Raw genomic sequence first — 12554 nt, 5'->3', positions numbered from 1 at the left:
GTGCATGTGATGAGGGTCCTGAAAATGAAGGATCATAATCTGATCTTTTGGCTGATGCTGTTGACATGAAAGCATTCCTGTCACTGTAAAAACAGGCAAACTTTACAGTTTTTTACATATTTTTACTCAGTACTGCATTTGTTCAACATACCACTGTTAAAAATAATAAAAGAAGGAGGATGTGGAACTATTCCTTCTGGAAAACGAAATTTGTCCAAATTGTCAGCATAGAAGAAGAAGCACAGAGGCTCAGTTCTGGAAACATATGCTGGAACTTTGGATTTTGGACATATTTTATTGTGAAAACATGAAAGACACTGACGGTAAACAGGCAATGCAAGTATTTGCATTTGATGACACAATCTGAAATTTCTTTCTATATAACCAGCAATGGACAGTCGTCAAAGTTTAGAACAAATCAAACTCTTGTTGCCAGCTGTTGAAGCTAGATGGAGACAGATACCACCAATAACAAAACTACAGTCATCAATGAGAGGTGTATTGCACAAGCAGTAGCCTTATGATTTAATAAATGCAATTACAATTTAAAAATGTATAAACGCTAAAGTCAAAAGTGTAAGGTCCATTTAAGACACCGACTGGTGTAACTTTTGGACACAAAATAGATCAATTTTTCAACACAATTTAAATAAAAGTAATTAAAAGAGATCAACACAGCAAAATCAGATGTTTAACCTGCTCTCATTCAATAACATTTTAAAATAGTTGAAAATATCAACTCAGTGAATTTATCTTGGCAGCAGATATAAAAACATGTTTGATGGGATTTGGAGACGTTCCCTCTTAGATTACTCTTTTCTGAGAACAAACTTGAGTTTTACAGGCTGAACTGGCTGAAACTTCCAGTCAAACTGAAGTGGAATCTAAAAGAAAAAGAAAAGAAAATCAGGAACATGACAGCATAGTTGTATGACAGTCTGAATGTGGCAGAGTGCTGCTATTACCATGGTCTCTTTGCATGTTTCCAAAGTGTACTTCTGCAAGAGACGGACAATAACCATCTTCGTGGTGAGTAGGCCGTAGCGCCTCCCAACGCAGTTACGAGGGCCGAGTCCAAATGGCATGTACGTGTATGGGTTCACCTCCTCCCCGCTGTCTTTACTGAACCTGCAGATACAGATGAGACTTTTACATTTATTCTGCTATTTGAAACATTAAAAAATAACATAACAGGTGTGTAAAAAGAGAGATATGGCTGGGTTACTCTGCACAAATACAACATTTTCTTTAAGAATTATGTCCCAGTGGATGAGTTTTCAATAAGTTTGTAATGGCACACATTTACCTCTCTGGTCTGAAAAGCTCAGGTGAGTTCCAGTAGTGTGGGTCTTTGTGCAACACCCACACAGGAATTCCAACCACAGTTCCCTCAGGGATGGTGAGGCCATTCACTTTGACAGTTTTTTTGCACACCCTGTCGAGGCGAGGGGCAACGGGAAACAGTCGCATTGATTCAAGTAAAACTTGGTCCAAGTACTTTAGACTGGTCAGCTCCTCGTATAAAATGGGCGCCTAGACAAATAATGGAGGTGGCAAGCACAAAAAGAAAATTAATTGTTGTCCATTATTCAAACAAAGATGACAGAAAATTATGTAAAGAATTACTGTACATCTTCCTTCAGGTTATCATCGATTTCTTTGTGTAAGGTCTGCAACACATCAGGGTTTGTAGCCAGATTATAAAGGATGTGAGTAACAGTGTTACTAGTGGTGTCGTAGCCTCCAAGGGTGAAGACGAAGGCCTGGGAAAGTATCTCATGTTCAGTCAAACCTAAAACAAAAAACAAAAGATTTTATGGTAATAAAAAGTGGAGCAGGGACCAAATACTGTTGATCTTCTTTCAGCTGCCCCCTGTAGGGGTCACCACAGCAGATCATCTTTCTCCATCTCACACTGTCGCTAGCATCTTCCTCTGTCACACTAACGCTCTGCGTGTCCTTCTTTACTACATAGATGAGCTTCCTCTGAGTCTTTCCCTTTTCCTCCCTCCTGGCAGCTCCATTTTCAACACCCTTTACCTAACATATCTACTATCCGTCCTCTGGACATGTACAAACTATCTCAGCCTTCGTTCTCTAACCTTATCGTTAAAGTGCTCAACCTGAGCTTTCCACCTCCAGCTCAGCCTTTTCTAGGGTCACCATCTCTAAACCTTACATGTAGGCACAACTACATTCTTGTTAGCTTTCCCCCCTCACACTTATATACACCCACTTCACTCTATGTCCAGTCCACTCTCTTCTGGACTATCTGTTGCTTTGGATGGTTGACCCCAAGTAACTCTAGAGTTGGATGTCTCGAGACCACTTTTATGTGGTCTTGGTCTTGACTTGGTCTCAACGGACTTTTGGTCTTGGTCTTGTCTCTGTCTTACTTCTCAGATTGAAATAGTGTTCGGGAGATTTGGAGTCAACCACTGGCGGAGCCGGGGGTGGGTGGCTTACTGGGCTTAAGCCCGGGTCATTTTTTCAAAAGCCAATTTTTCAGTTTAAAGACTTTTTTTGTCTCGGTCTTGGTCTCGATACCCTTTGGTCTTGGTCTTGTCTTGGTCACGGTTTATGCGGTCTTGACTACAAGTCTATTAAACTCCTATAGCTTCAGTATCTCTGTAGCATCTGTCTCCCTCTCATCCAGACACATGTATTCTATCTTGCATCTACTGACTTTCCTCCCTCTTCTTTCCAAAGTATACCTCCATCTCTTCAGGCTTTCTTCCACCTGCTCCCTTCGCTCACTACAAATCATCGGTGAACAGCACTGCCTGAGGTCATCTGTCAACGTGTCCATTAACATTGTGAAAGCAAGAGCAGTTCTCCTGTGTACTGTCTTCATCTCCCTAGTTCACATTTTCTTCGCTAACCTCTACGTTTGAATACTTTCTTGTACTTCTCCATTTCCTCTTTCCTCTATCCAGAGGATACACCAAACACATTCTTGGCAGTTTCCCCTCAACACTTAAAAACACTCAAAACTCTTCACTATCACCCAGAGCTTGTCTCAACTACATTCGTGAGCTCTGCCCTGTATTCTTCCCTCTTAAAATATGTATTTTGACATTAACTGTTAAAATAAATGATCAGTATACAGCTATACAGAATTGAATTTAAAATCCTCATTCTCAAATACAAAGCTCTTAAGACTCCATCATATATCGGAGACCTCATATTTGAGACTGGAGGCTAACTTGGGCTTGGTTACTTCTCCGATAAAAACATACCTTTACTTGGCTGTTCTTCATTGTTCTTATAGTTCTTTTCTGGGATCTCACTTTGAATCAACACATGCAGGAAGTCTGGTCGTGTCTGGTTTAAAGCAGACAAGCATTCAGAGCAGGACTTGAAAATGACCCAGAGGTAAGTGCATAAAGACTAGATAATGTTGGTCTTCCTTTACAGATATAATGCTTACAGATTTGGCTTCATGATGCTCATCTTTAAATCGCTTGATAATGTTGAGGAAAAAGTTTATGTTTTCTTTGGGCATGATCTCAATTTTGAGCTGCTTTAACAGACAACGACTGAGGGGAAATGCCACTGAAAGAAGAGTAAAGAGTGGTTAACAAAAGGATATGATCAAATGGAGTTTGTGTAAAAGAGTAAAAGTAAGGTCATACTTAGCAAAAAGAAAAGCCCAGTGTTGACTTTAAGGACCTTCATAATTTGAACATTAATAGGGTCGTTTGGATTGTTTATGGAGTCTGTCTCCACACTGAAAGAAGCACTGGTCACAGTGTCCAAACTGTAAGGAGCTACAAACCTATAAGATTTGAAAATACATGTGGTGAATGCTTCAGTTATTTTAGGATGAACAGTGTAATGTGCTGGCATTTTACAGATTAACAACATACTGTTTGACATTGATGGGTTCATCCAAATTCGTTTCCTCAAGTTTTGCAACAAGTCGTTCTGCATAGCGAGCAACGAGGGGAAAAATCTTAAAGGAATAAAAGACAAAATAAGAGAATTATATTATATTTATTTTATTTTGGAGAGATATACCCATGTTTGCCACAAAATAAAACAATAAAAGAGCAATAAAAGAGTCAAATTCTTGTTTATTCTGAAAATTACTGATTTCTCTGAGGATTTAGAAATAATTAGTGATATCCAATAATAATAATAATAACTAGTGGTATGTTTGGTAGCTCCATAATAAGGTGGTTTTCACAATTGCCAAACAAGCAAAAACTCACTGGTTTGGTACCAGGAGAAGACAGAAATTTAGTATAACAATCTGCTAAATGTAATAGGTGTAATGACACCTTTTGAATAAGGGGGCAGCCAAAAGTGTCTGTTATGTGGTTATATTTTGAGCCGTGGACAACATGTAGCTATAATTATTTGCACACTTTGGGAACTTAAAAAAGGAACGGCAAGTACCAGAACACAATTCACTTTAAATTAAAGTGGAAATAGTGGAATAAGGCTATTAGGAGCTACAAATAGTGCCTTATGTTAGTGATTTCCTGAAATACCTCAAATTACTGTGTACCTTTATGTCAGTATTATCCAAAGAAACAGCTAAATGTTAGTGATTTTATATATTATGTGTAAAGGTGCCAAAACTTTTTAATGATGCCTGTTTAAGTAGTTTGAGGAAAAAAACCCAATACAAAGTGATGACATTTGAACAAGAAATAAATCTATTACTTTTGTTGTAAGCGCACATTAAACACAGACGTGGTTAATAAACCCACATATGATATCGACCTGTTTCAGTCTTCCACTGGTGAAGCATGGAGACAGAGTGTTGCGAATCCGTTTCCACCGTTTGTCTTTCACTGCTGCCACTGCATCATCCAGAGGTTCGCTGAAGAAACCAGAATCCTTTGAAAAGGAAAACGACAAGGAAAAACTACTCTTAGTGTTTACAGTTTGCTTCCACCAACATCTTCCAGTCCCCTAACGACACGTGTAGTTTGCTCAGATAATGTAATATCATTTGTAATATCTTGTAGCATCATTTCTGTGATAGCTCTATACTAGAAAAATTTGCATTTCCTGCGAAAATGCTGTGTGGATGCCTTAACGTTGAAGATGTCGGCTGAAAAAAGCTGAAAAAACATTGCCCTGAGCAGGATTCGAACCTGGCCCTTATGGTCTAAAGGCGGCGACTCACCTCACTGCACCAAACTCATTCGCACAAAGAAGAGGTGGAGAGACTGACAATTCTGGTGAAATTAGCAGAAGCTGCTTAGAATTGTGCTGATAAGAGGTGAAAAGGCTAAACATTTGGCAGAAAAGAGGTGAATCAGAAGAATTTCTGCTGAAAAGAGGTAAAGAAGCAAAAAGATGAGCTGAAAAGAGGTGTAGAAGCAGAAGTGCTTGCTGAAGATGGCTGTATGTGTAATGACACACTGGAGAGTGTCAAGAAAGCAGAGAGCATGCAAGCAGGGAACATGATTCGAACCTCTGCCACCGGGTCTCACGGCAGCTGCCCTACACGCTGAGCCAAATGAGTTCTGGTCACATATGATGAGAGGGAAAATGTGCACTGTGGAGCAGAAGCTCAAATTAGCAGAAAAGAGGTGAAGAGGAAGAACTTTGTTGTGAAATGAGGTAAAGAAACTGAAATTTGTGCTTAAAACAAGAGAAAAAGCTGAACTCTGAAATCCTGCTAAAACAGCAGAAGAGGCTGATATTTTTCAGCTACTCATTGAGCCAAACTGGTTCTCACGTAACTGAAAAAAGGTGGAAAAGCTTAAAATTCTAATGAAAACAGCAGAAGAGGCTGAGATTTGTGCTGATAAGAGGTGAAAATGCTGAACCAATCAGAGGTACTGCTTCTGTCTGCTTCATCAGGCTGTGTACTTGTATGTATTTCTGCCATAGACTGTTAACAAGAATCTGAGGTCCATATTAGAAAAGCTGCTAAAATCATAAAACTTTGTAGAATTGTAATAAATTATCAATATGAATTACCGGTCTGTGATAGTATATAAATTTGTAGTTAAAAAAAAACATGTGGGCCAAGGTGGAATCGAACCCACGACCTTTGGTCTGAAGAGCCGTGTCATTACCAATCGCGCCACCTGGAAAGGGGGCGGGGCGCCTTAAAAAGCAGGGTGATCAGCAGTCAGAATTTGATCGCGGAGAGAGGTGAAAAACGTCATTTTTTGGAGTTACAAAACGTCGTGTAACTCAAAAACTAGGTGGGATAGAAGCATAATTCTTGCACTGGGTGAATCAGCGGACTTTGGTGTACTTTGACTGTGATTTCCATAGCTCTTCGTATCTCCGTCGCGGAGATATGACTAGAGAAGAAACGGCTTCATTTTCGGAGTTTGAAAAATGAGAGGACAGATTTCCACCCCTCAAACATGTTTTTGCAGAAACACTGTAATTTCGCTTAAATAGTATGAAATAGCAGTAATACTATGATTTGGCAGAAATACTACTTTTTAGCACAAATACTATTGTACAGAATGGTGTACGTCAGTTTAATGCTGGGTGGTGCTGCAATAGTAACTATCCTCGGTCAGAAGGAGAGGCTGACATCCAGGGATTAGATTACCACAGGTGGAGTTTATTGGCGGTCAGATGGATGGTACAGGGAGGTATGGCATACAGTAGGAGGATGTGGAGAGGTGATATGGTGTGGTTTCTATGATTAAGAACAGGGTATGCATTACAACATGCATACAGATTAAAGATTAAGAAAACTGGCAACAAATTCCTCCACTACAAATCAGTCTGATACCACTTCTTACAGGGTTCACGTTTACTAAGGCACTACCCAAAAGGTGCCACAAGAGGGCACTCCAAAGTAAGAGATGACCTATTTACACTGTAAACAGCCCCTACTTAGCCACTACATAATACAGTGATATTACAATATACAAATTCACACAAATACTATGATTTGGCAGAAATACTATGACTTAGTAGTAATACTATAACATAACAGATTTCCTAAAAAAACTATGAAATTGCAGTAATTCTATGACTTGGCAGAGATACTACGTTTTAGCACAAATACTATAACAACGCAGAAATACTATGACTTAGTAGTAATACTATAACATAACAGTTCAATGTTCTTGCACAAATACCACAATATGGCAGAAATACTATGTTTTAGCACAAATACTGTGATTTGGTATAAATACTACGATTTGGCACACATACTATATTCCGCAGATACACTATAACATAACAGATATTCTATGACTTAGTAGTAATACTATAACATAAGAGATATACTATGGTTTTGCAGACATACTATGTTTTTGCACAAATACCATGATTTGGCACAAATGCTATGATTTAGCAGAAATACTATGATTGGGTACAAATACTATGATTTGGCAATAATACTGCGTTTTAACAACAACTACTGAGATTTGATTGAAATACTATGATTTAGAAGAAATACTATGACTCCTTACAAATACGATGCTTTGGGACAAATACTATGTTTTGGTTCCAATACTATGATGTGCAACAAATACTATGATTTGGCACAAGTACTATGATTTAGTACAAATACTATGATTTGGCAGAAATACTATGCCTTAGTAGTAATACTATAACATAAGAGATATACTATGGTTTTGCAGACATACTATGTTTTTGCACAAATACCATGATTTGGCACAAATGCTATGATTTAGCAGAAATATTATGATTGGGTACAAATACTATGATTTGGCAATAATACTGCGTTTTAACAACAACTACTGAGATTTGATTGAAATACTATGATTTAGAAGAAATACTATGACTCCTTACAAATACGATGCTTTGGCACAAATACTATGATTTGGCACAAGTACTATCATTTAGTACAAATACTATGATTGGGCAGAAGTACTATGTTTCAGTACAAATACTATGATTTGGCAGGAATACTCTGATTTAGCAGAAATACTATGTTTTAACATAAATACTTTGGCAGAAATTCCTGCTAAAAAGGACTATTTCTGCTTTTTAGCAGAAATACTGTAATTTGGCATAAATACTATAATTTGGGATAAATACTATGATTTGGCACATATAATATATTCAGCACATATATTATAAAATAACAGAAATATTATGATTTGGCCTCAAAACAATGATTTTGCATAAATACCATGATTTTGCAAAAATACTATGAATTAGCAGAAATACTATGAATTAGCAGAAGTACTAAGATGTAGCAGAAGTACTTTGCTTTAGCAGAAATACTATGATTGAGGAGTAATACTTAAACATAGGAGAAATATTGATACACAGACACACATACACAGAGAGTAAAGGGAACAGGAGCTGTTGAGAGTCTGGGCTTGGTATATGTAGGTCAGTTAAATTAGCTGCACCTGCTGTAGTCAGCCCTTACACACACACAGACACAGAGAGAGGTGTGAGTTTTCTTCAGTGTATTTCTGACATTCAGGATTCCCCTCGAACAAATGGCCATAATTTCCTAACCGTAGAGGCTAGAACGGTCATTCAGGCATCATTTTATTCAGAAGAGATGGGGGAATCTTCAGGTCTTCATAATTCAGAGATAAAATATAAATTATTAAAGATATATGACTTGTAATACACTGTAACTGAGTAGAGGCGAAGCAAAAACTGCCTTGACTTGCTCTCAAACAACCTTTGGTAACTCTAAATCTATATGGAGCATCAAAATCATTCTTTCACCGTAAGAAACAGCAGGCTTTGGTGAACAGTCATGGAAATTTTCAGGGCTCTGTGGAAATCCATCAAAAAGATATGATGAGAGAAAAAAGTGCCTCATTTCCAGAATTTGAAATCTGATGAAATCTGAGCGAGGGACAAATTCCCTACCCTCAAACAAGTCTAACTCATCTCAGAACGGTAATAGGTGAGAAAATAATTCTTGAATTGTGAGCATCAGGAGTGTCTGAAGATATATCGGGACAAGCCTTATGTCTTAACTTCGCTTTATTAAGGAGATATGACAATTTGAAAATGCCTCTCATTACAGAAATCCAGCGGTGATTTTGAACAAACTCTCCATTGAGTTTATATGGAGAGTTTTCACACTTTGTGTTACTCTGAGGAGATTTGCAAAATATCTATGAGTCCCACAACAATGATAGGGACATTTTCTGAAAGCCAGCAAAAATACCTATGTTTTGATGTATAATTTGTGCGGCTTGAGTGGAAATTGAGCGAGTAGCAAGAAGTTGTTTGGACATGAAGAGAAAATTCAAACAGTTTCACTGTCCCCTCTGAGTTAATTGCATAGCAACCATAGCAACGCATGTATTTTCTGAAAAATCACAATTTTGCAACTGAAGACTTAAAGAGAGATAAGATGAAAACGGTAGAAGATCTGAAAAAGCTGAATCACACAGGAATAGCCCAATCATTTGAGAACGTTTTAAAGTTTGAATGGAGTTTCTAGGTGAAAGTATGAGGCAGTAGTTAAGTTTCAAAGACAAGAAAGTTTTAGCAGAATTGTGGAAGTTTCCCATTCATTTCAATGGGACAAATTAAAGGAAAAAAGTGTAATATTTTAAAAAGTATAATAGTAATTAACACCAAAAGTCATAGCCGGCATAAGCAGAAAGAGCAGAACAGTTTAGAGTTTGAACGGTGAAAATAGCACAAAAATTGTGGAAGTAGATCCACGGCGAAAAGTGTACGGAAACACCCGGAATAATAAAGAATAAAGAGAAACAGGAACTCAATAGTGTGGATGCCTATTAAGGCATCCACACAATTATGCATTTTCATGTAGTACTTTGTTTGGACAGATCAATGTATATGGAATTAGAACAGTTTGGACAGGCCTGAGTAAAACGTAATTATTAACCTGCCCTTTTACCCCATGTTAATGATATATCTAGGGGGGAACATATTTCAGTTTAGCTTTCAAAAAAAAGCAAAAGATAAAACTCTTTTGGGGAGTGTTGCGCTGACAGGACATCCAAAGGTTTCATGATTTGCTGAATTTCCATTCTACTGTACGATAGAAAGCGGAGCCTCTTACCCTGCGGTTGGTAAATAAAGAGTAGCACTCTTTTACCATCACAGTTTTAACAATCTCAGGGTCGGTCACCATTAACACCGGCGTATGTCCATCGTACAACCTGCAGAAAAGGAAAGAGCCTTTCACAGTATCTTAAATCTTAAATCACAGCAAATCATTTAAGGCATTATTAAGCATCTGGATATGTAAAGCACCTTCAGATCAAAGAGGTTTTTTCATCTGTGCAGGTAGTAAAATTACACATCGATTACACGTGATGCTACAAATGGGATATCACGGTCCTATTATTATTAAATAAATACATGACAATGGAATAAGAAATTTTATAGAGTTTATTTTTGTAGGTTTTCATATGTTTCTCACTTCACATTCCCTGAACTCATACTTTGACTGGAATTCATTTGGCAAAAAAGAGGGGAAAAGGTAGGGGTGGGGGAAAAAATCGATACTGTGTAGTATCGTGATATTTTGTTTGCTAATAATGTATCGATACAGGGACAGCAGAAATCGATATTTTGTTACAAAAAAAGTTTTTGTGGACTGGAACTCTGACTTCAGAGCATGTTGATCCTTTTTCTGAGCAAGAATCCTGACATTCCTTCACTATCCAAATGTGTTTAACTTTTTTTTGGCAGCAATAAACATGACAGTTTACTTCTTTTAATTTAAGACATGTTTTACTTTAATTAAGTGTAAAACTTTTTTATTTAATGCAAAATTATATTTTGTTTTAATTTACTTTCAAATTCTTCAGTTGCTGAATGGGCTGCATAGTTTTCATAAATTGCATAGTTCAGAATAGCTATAATTGTACCAGATGGTTGCATTCAGTTAAGTTGGACTAGACTGTAATACAAACCGTTCAGTTTGTCAACAATAAAACTGACTGAAATGAGAGAATGACTGAGTGCGAGACTTTGATATTAGATAAAATTAATATTGATAAAGTTTACCTTTATGTTCAGAATCTGAATATCACAAAATATTTTAAAAAATTGCAATAATATCGTATCGTGCGTTAAGTATTGTGATAATATCGTATCGTGGGATGTATGGTGATTCCCACCTCTAGAAAAAGGATGAACAAATTTAAAGCTGAAGTGAAATAACTGCTTTTCAAATCTTCTATTAATCATTTTATATAAATTTTAATCTAAATATTGATAAAGGAATTTTGACATACTTATACTGTGAACCTGTTTGTGAACCTAGTGTAGATATAGTAGGATATATGCATTTCAGAAACTTCGCCTTGTGTTGTAAAGAACTGTCCCCAAACTTTTTCCCCTTTTATCCCTAAAATAAAGAAAATTGGATGCTATGCTTCCACCAAAAGAGATCTGCTTCAGGCCAAAAAGAGAAATGGCTTCATGAAAAATGTGAGCCAGTGAATATTTTTCCACCCTGTCCCAGTGATCATGGCAGTGATCATGGCTCACAGACAGAATTTGATATCAACAGACCTCCTGGTGATTTCTTGTATGTATACTGATGAAGCAAGAACTCACCCCCAGATGTCCCCATACTTGGCATGGCACTCTCTGTCAAAAGCAAGAAATCCCTACAAGAAGTTACAAGAAAATCTGTTTTAGTGTCAAAAAAAAAACAAAACCAACCACTGAATAGGACATCTAAAGTATACAGAGAGCTCATTCATCTCGAATTCTCAAGGATCAAATCAGTCAGCTCTTCATATCCCAGTCTCTAAGGTGAGTTTGGTTTCTGTGCGTACCTTCCTCATGCCCAGCATCGTTCCAATAAAAGGCAGGGGCCGAGGTCCAGGTATCCCCAACTTTTTGAAGAACCGATATGGCCATATTCCATATCTGTATTACAAAAAAAGGAAAAAAAATGGGATCATCAGTTGGACAGTAAAAAATAAAAAAATAAAAAACTCTGCCAGGATGACACCCAGCTATTGCTTTGGAGGAATACTCACAGTAAAATCAACGTAAAAAGCAGGGCCAGCAAAGTCCAGGTGAAAAACATTTTAACTTTGTTCCAACAAACAGGAGAGGAAATGTGGCTGCGAGCTGGAAAACAAGTGACCTATTTTCATTTTACACAATAACCCAGGAGGCCCAAAGAGATAAAGCTACTGATCAAACATCAGTGACACAGGTTATCACATGATCATCAGTGTGTAATAAACTTTTACGGCATCAAAAGGCACTCTGCTACTACTCACACTTTTTAATTATATGCACTTATTTTTGGCTTATTAGTAACAAATATGCACCAGATAGTTTATTTATTACTTTATTCATGTTAAAAAAAAAGTGTGATCCCAAATGATTTGATGAATTTAAAATACAATTAATAAAAAGACATGTTTTGAGATATATTTTTTGAGTGTCATTTCAGATTTTAACTTTCTTTTCAGGTAACTTCACTTGCAGTATATACTCATAAGATTTTACACAGCAGGATAAAATAAAAGTAATCCGTTCTTTAGCAGGCCTTAAAATGAGGTAAATAAAAATGAGTAAATAAAACCTCAAACAACTCAAACATGAGTTTTTATCCCATCTTATTATTTAACAAAAAGCCCTTACGAGAGTTGATTAAATGACTGTCAACACAT

General features: G+C 37.1%; 1 protein-coding gene across 1 annotated transcript; it reads right to left on the bottom strand.

Annotated features, from left to right (window-relative positions):
- Positions 1–250: 250 nt before the first annotated feature.
- Positions 251–12058, bottom strand: LOC146655374 (cytochrome P450 3A40-like). The gene is made up of 13 exons (XM_085427498.1): positions 11910–12058; positions 11703–11796; positions 11479–11531; positions 9971–10070; positions 4732–4848; positions 3870–3955; positions 3636–3778; positions 3431–3555; positions 3240–3324; positions 1632–1792; positions 1307–1533; positions 966–1128; positions 251–884 (listed from the first exon to the last, which is right to left on the bottom strand). The coding sequence occupies exons 1-13, from the start codon at positions 11957–11959 to the stop codon at positions 810–812; spliced, it is 1479 nt and encodes a 492-aa protein (XP_085283624.1). The 5' UTR covers positions 11960–12058; the 3' UTR covers positions 251–809.
- Between the last annotated feature and the right edge of the window lie 496 nt (positions 12059–12554).

The sequence above is a fragment of the Rhamphochromis longiceps genome, linkage group LG13, assembly GCF_057381845.1.
Source record: "Rhamphochromis longiceps isolate RC_006_pf linkage group LG13, R_longiceps_female_GT1.1, whole genome shotgun sequence".
NCBI lineage: Eukaryota > Metazoa > Chordata > Actinopteri > Cichliformes > Cichlidae > Rhamphochromis > Rhamphochromis longiceps.
This window is presented reverse-complemented; position numbering and strand designations above follow the sequence as displayed.

What these genes read in the sequence shown, in the direction of transcription:
- LOC146655374 (XM_085427498.1), bottom strand. Translation starts at nt 11,959, where the DNA reads ATGTTTTTCACCTGGACTTTGCTGGCCCTGCTTTTTACGTTGATTTTA. An exon ending in CTTTTTACGTTGATTTTACT is followed by an intron (nt 11,797 to 11,909) that starts GTGAGTATTCCT and finishes TTTGTAATACAG; the next exon opens with ATATGGAATATGGCCATATC. An exon ending in AAGTATGGGGACATCTGGGG is followed by an intron (nt 10,071 to 11,478) that starts GTGAGTTCTTGC and finishes CCTTTTCTGCAG; the next exon opens with GTTGTACGATGGACATACGC.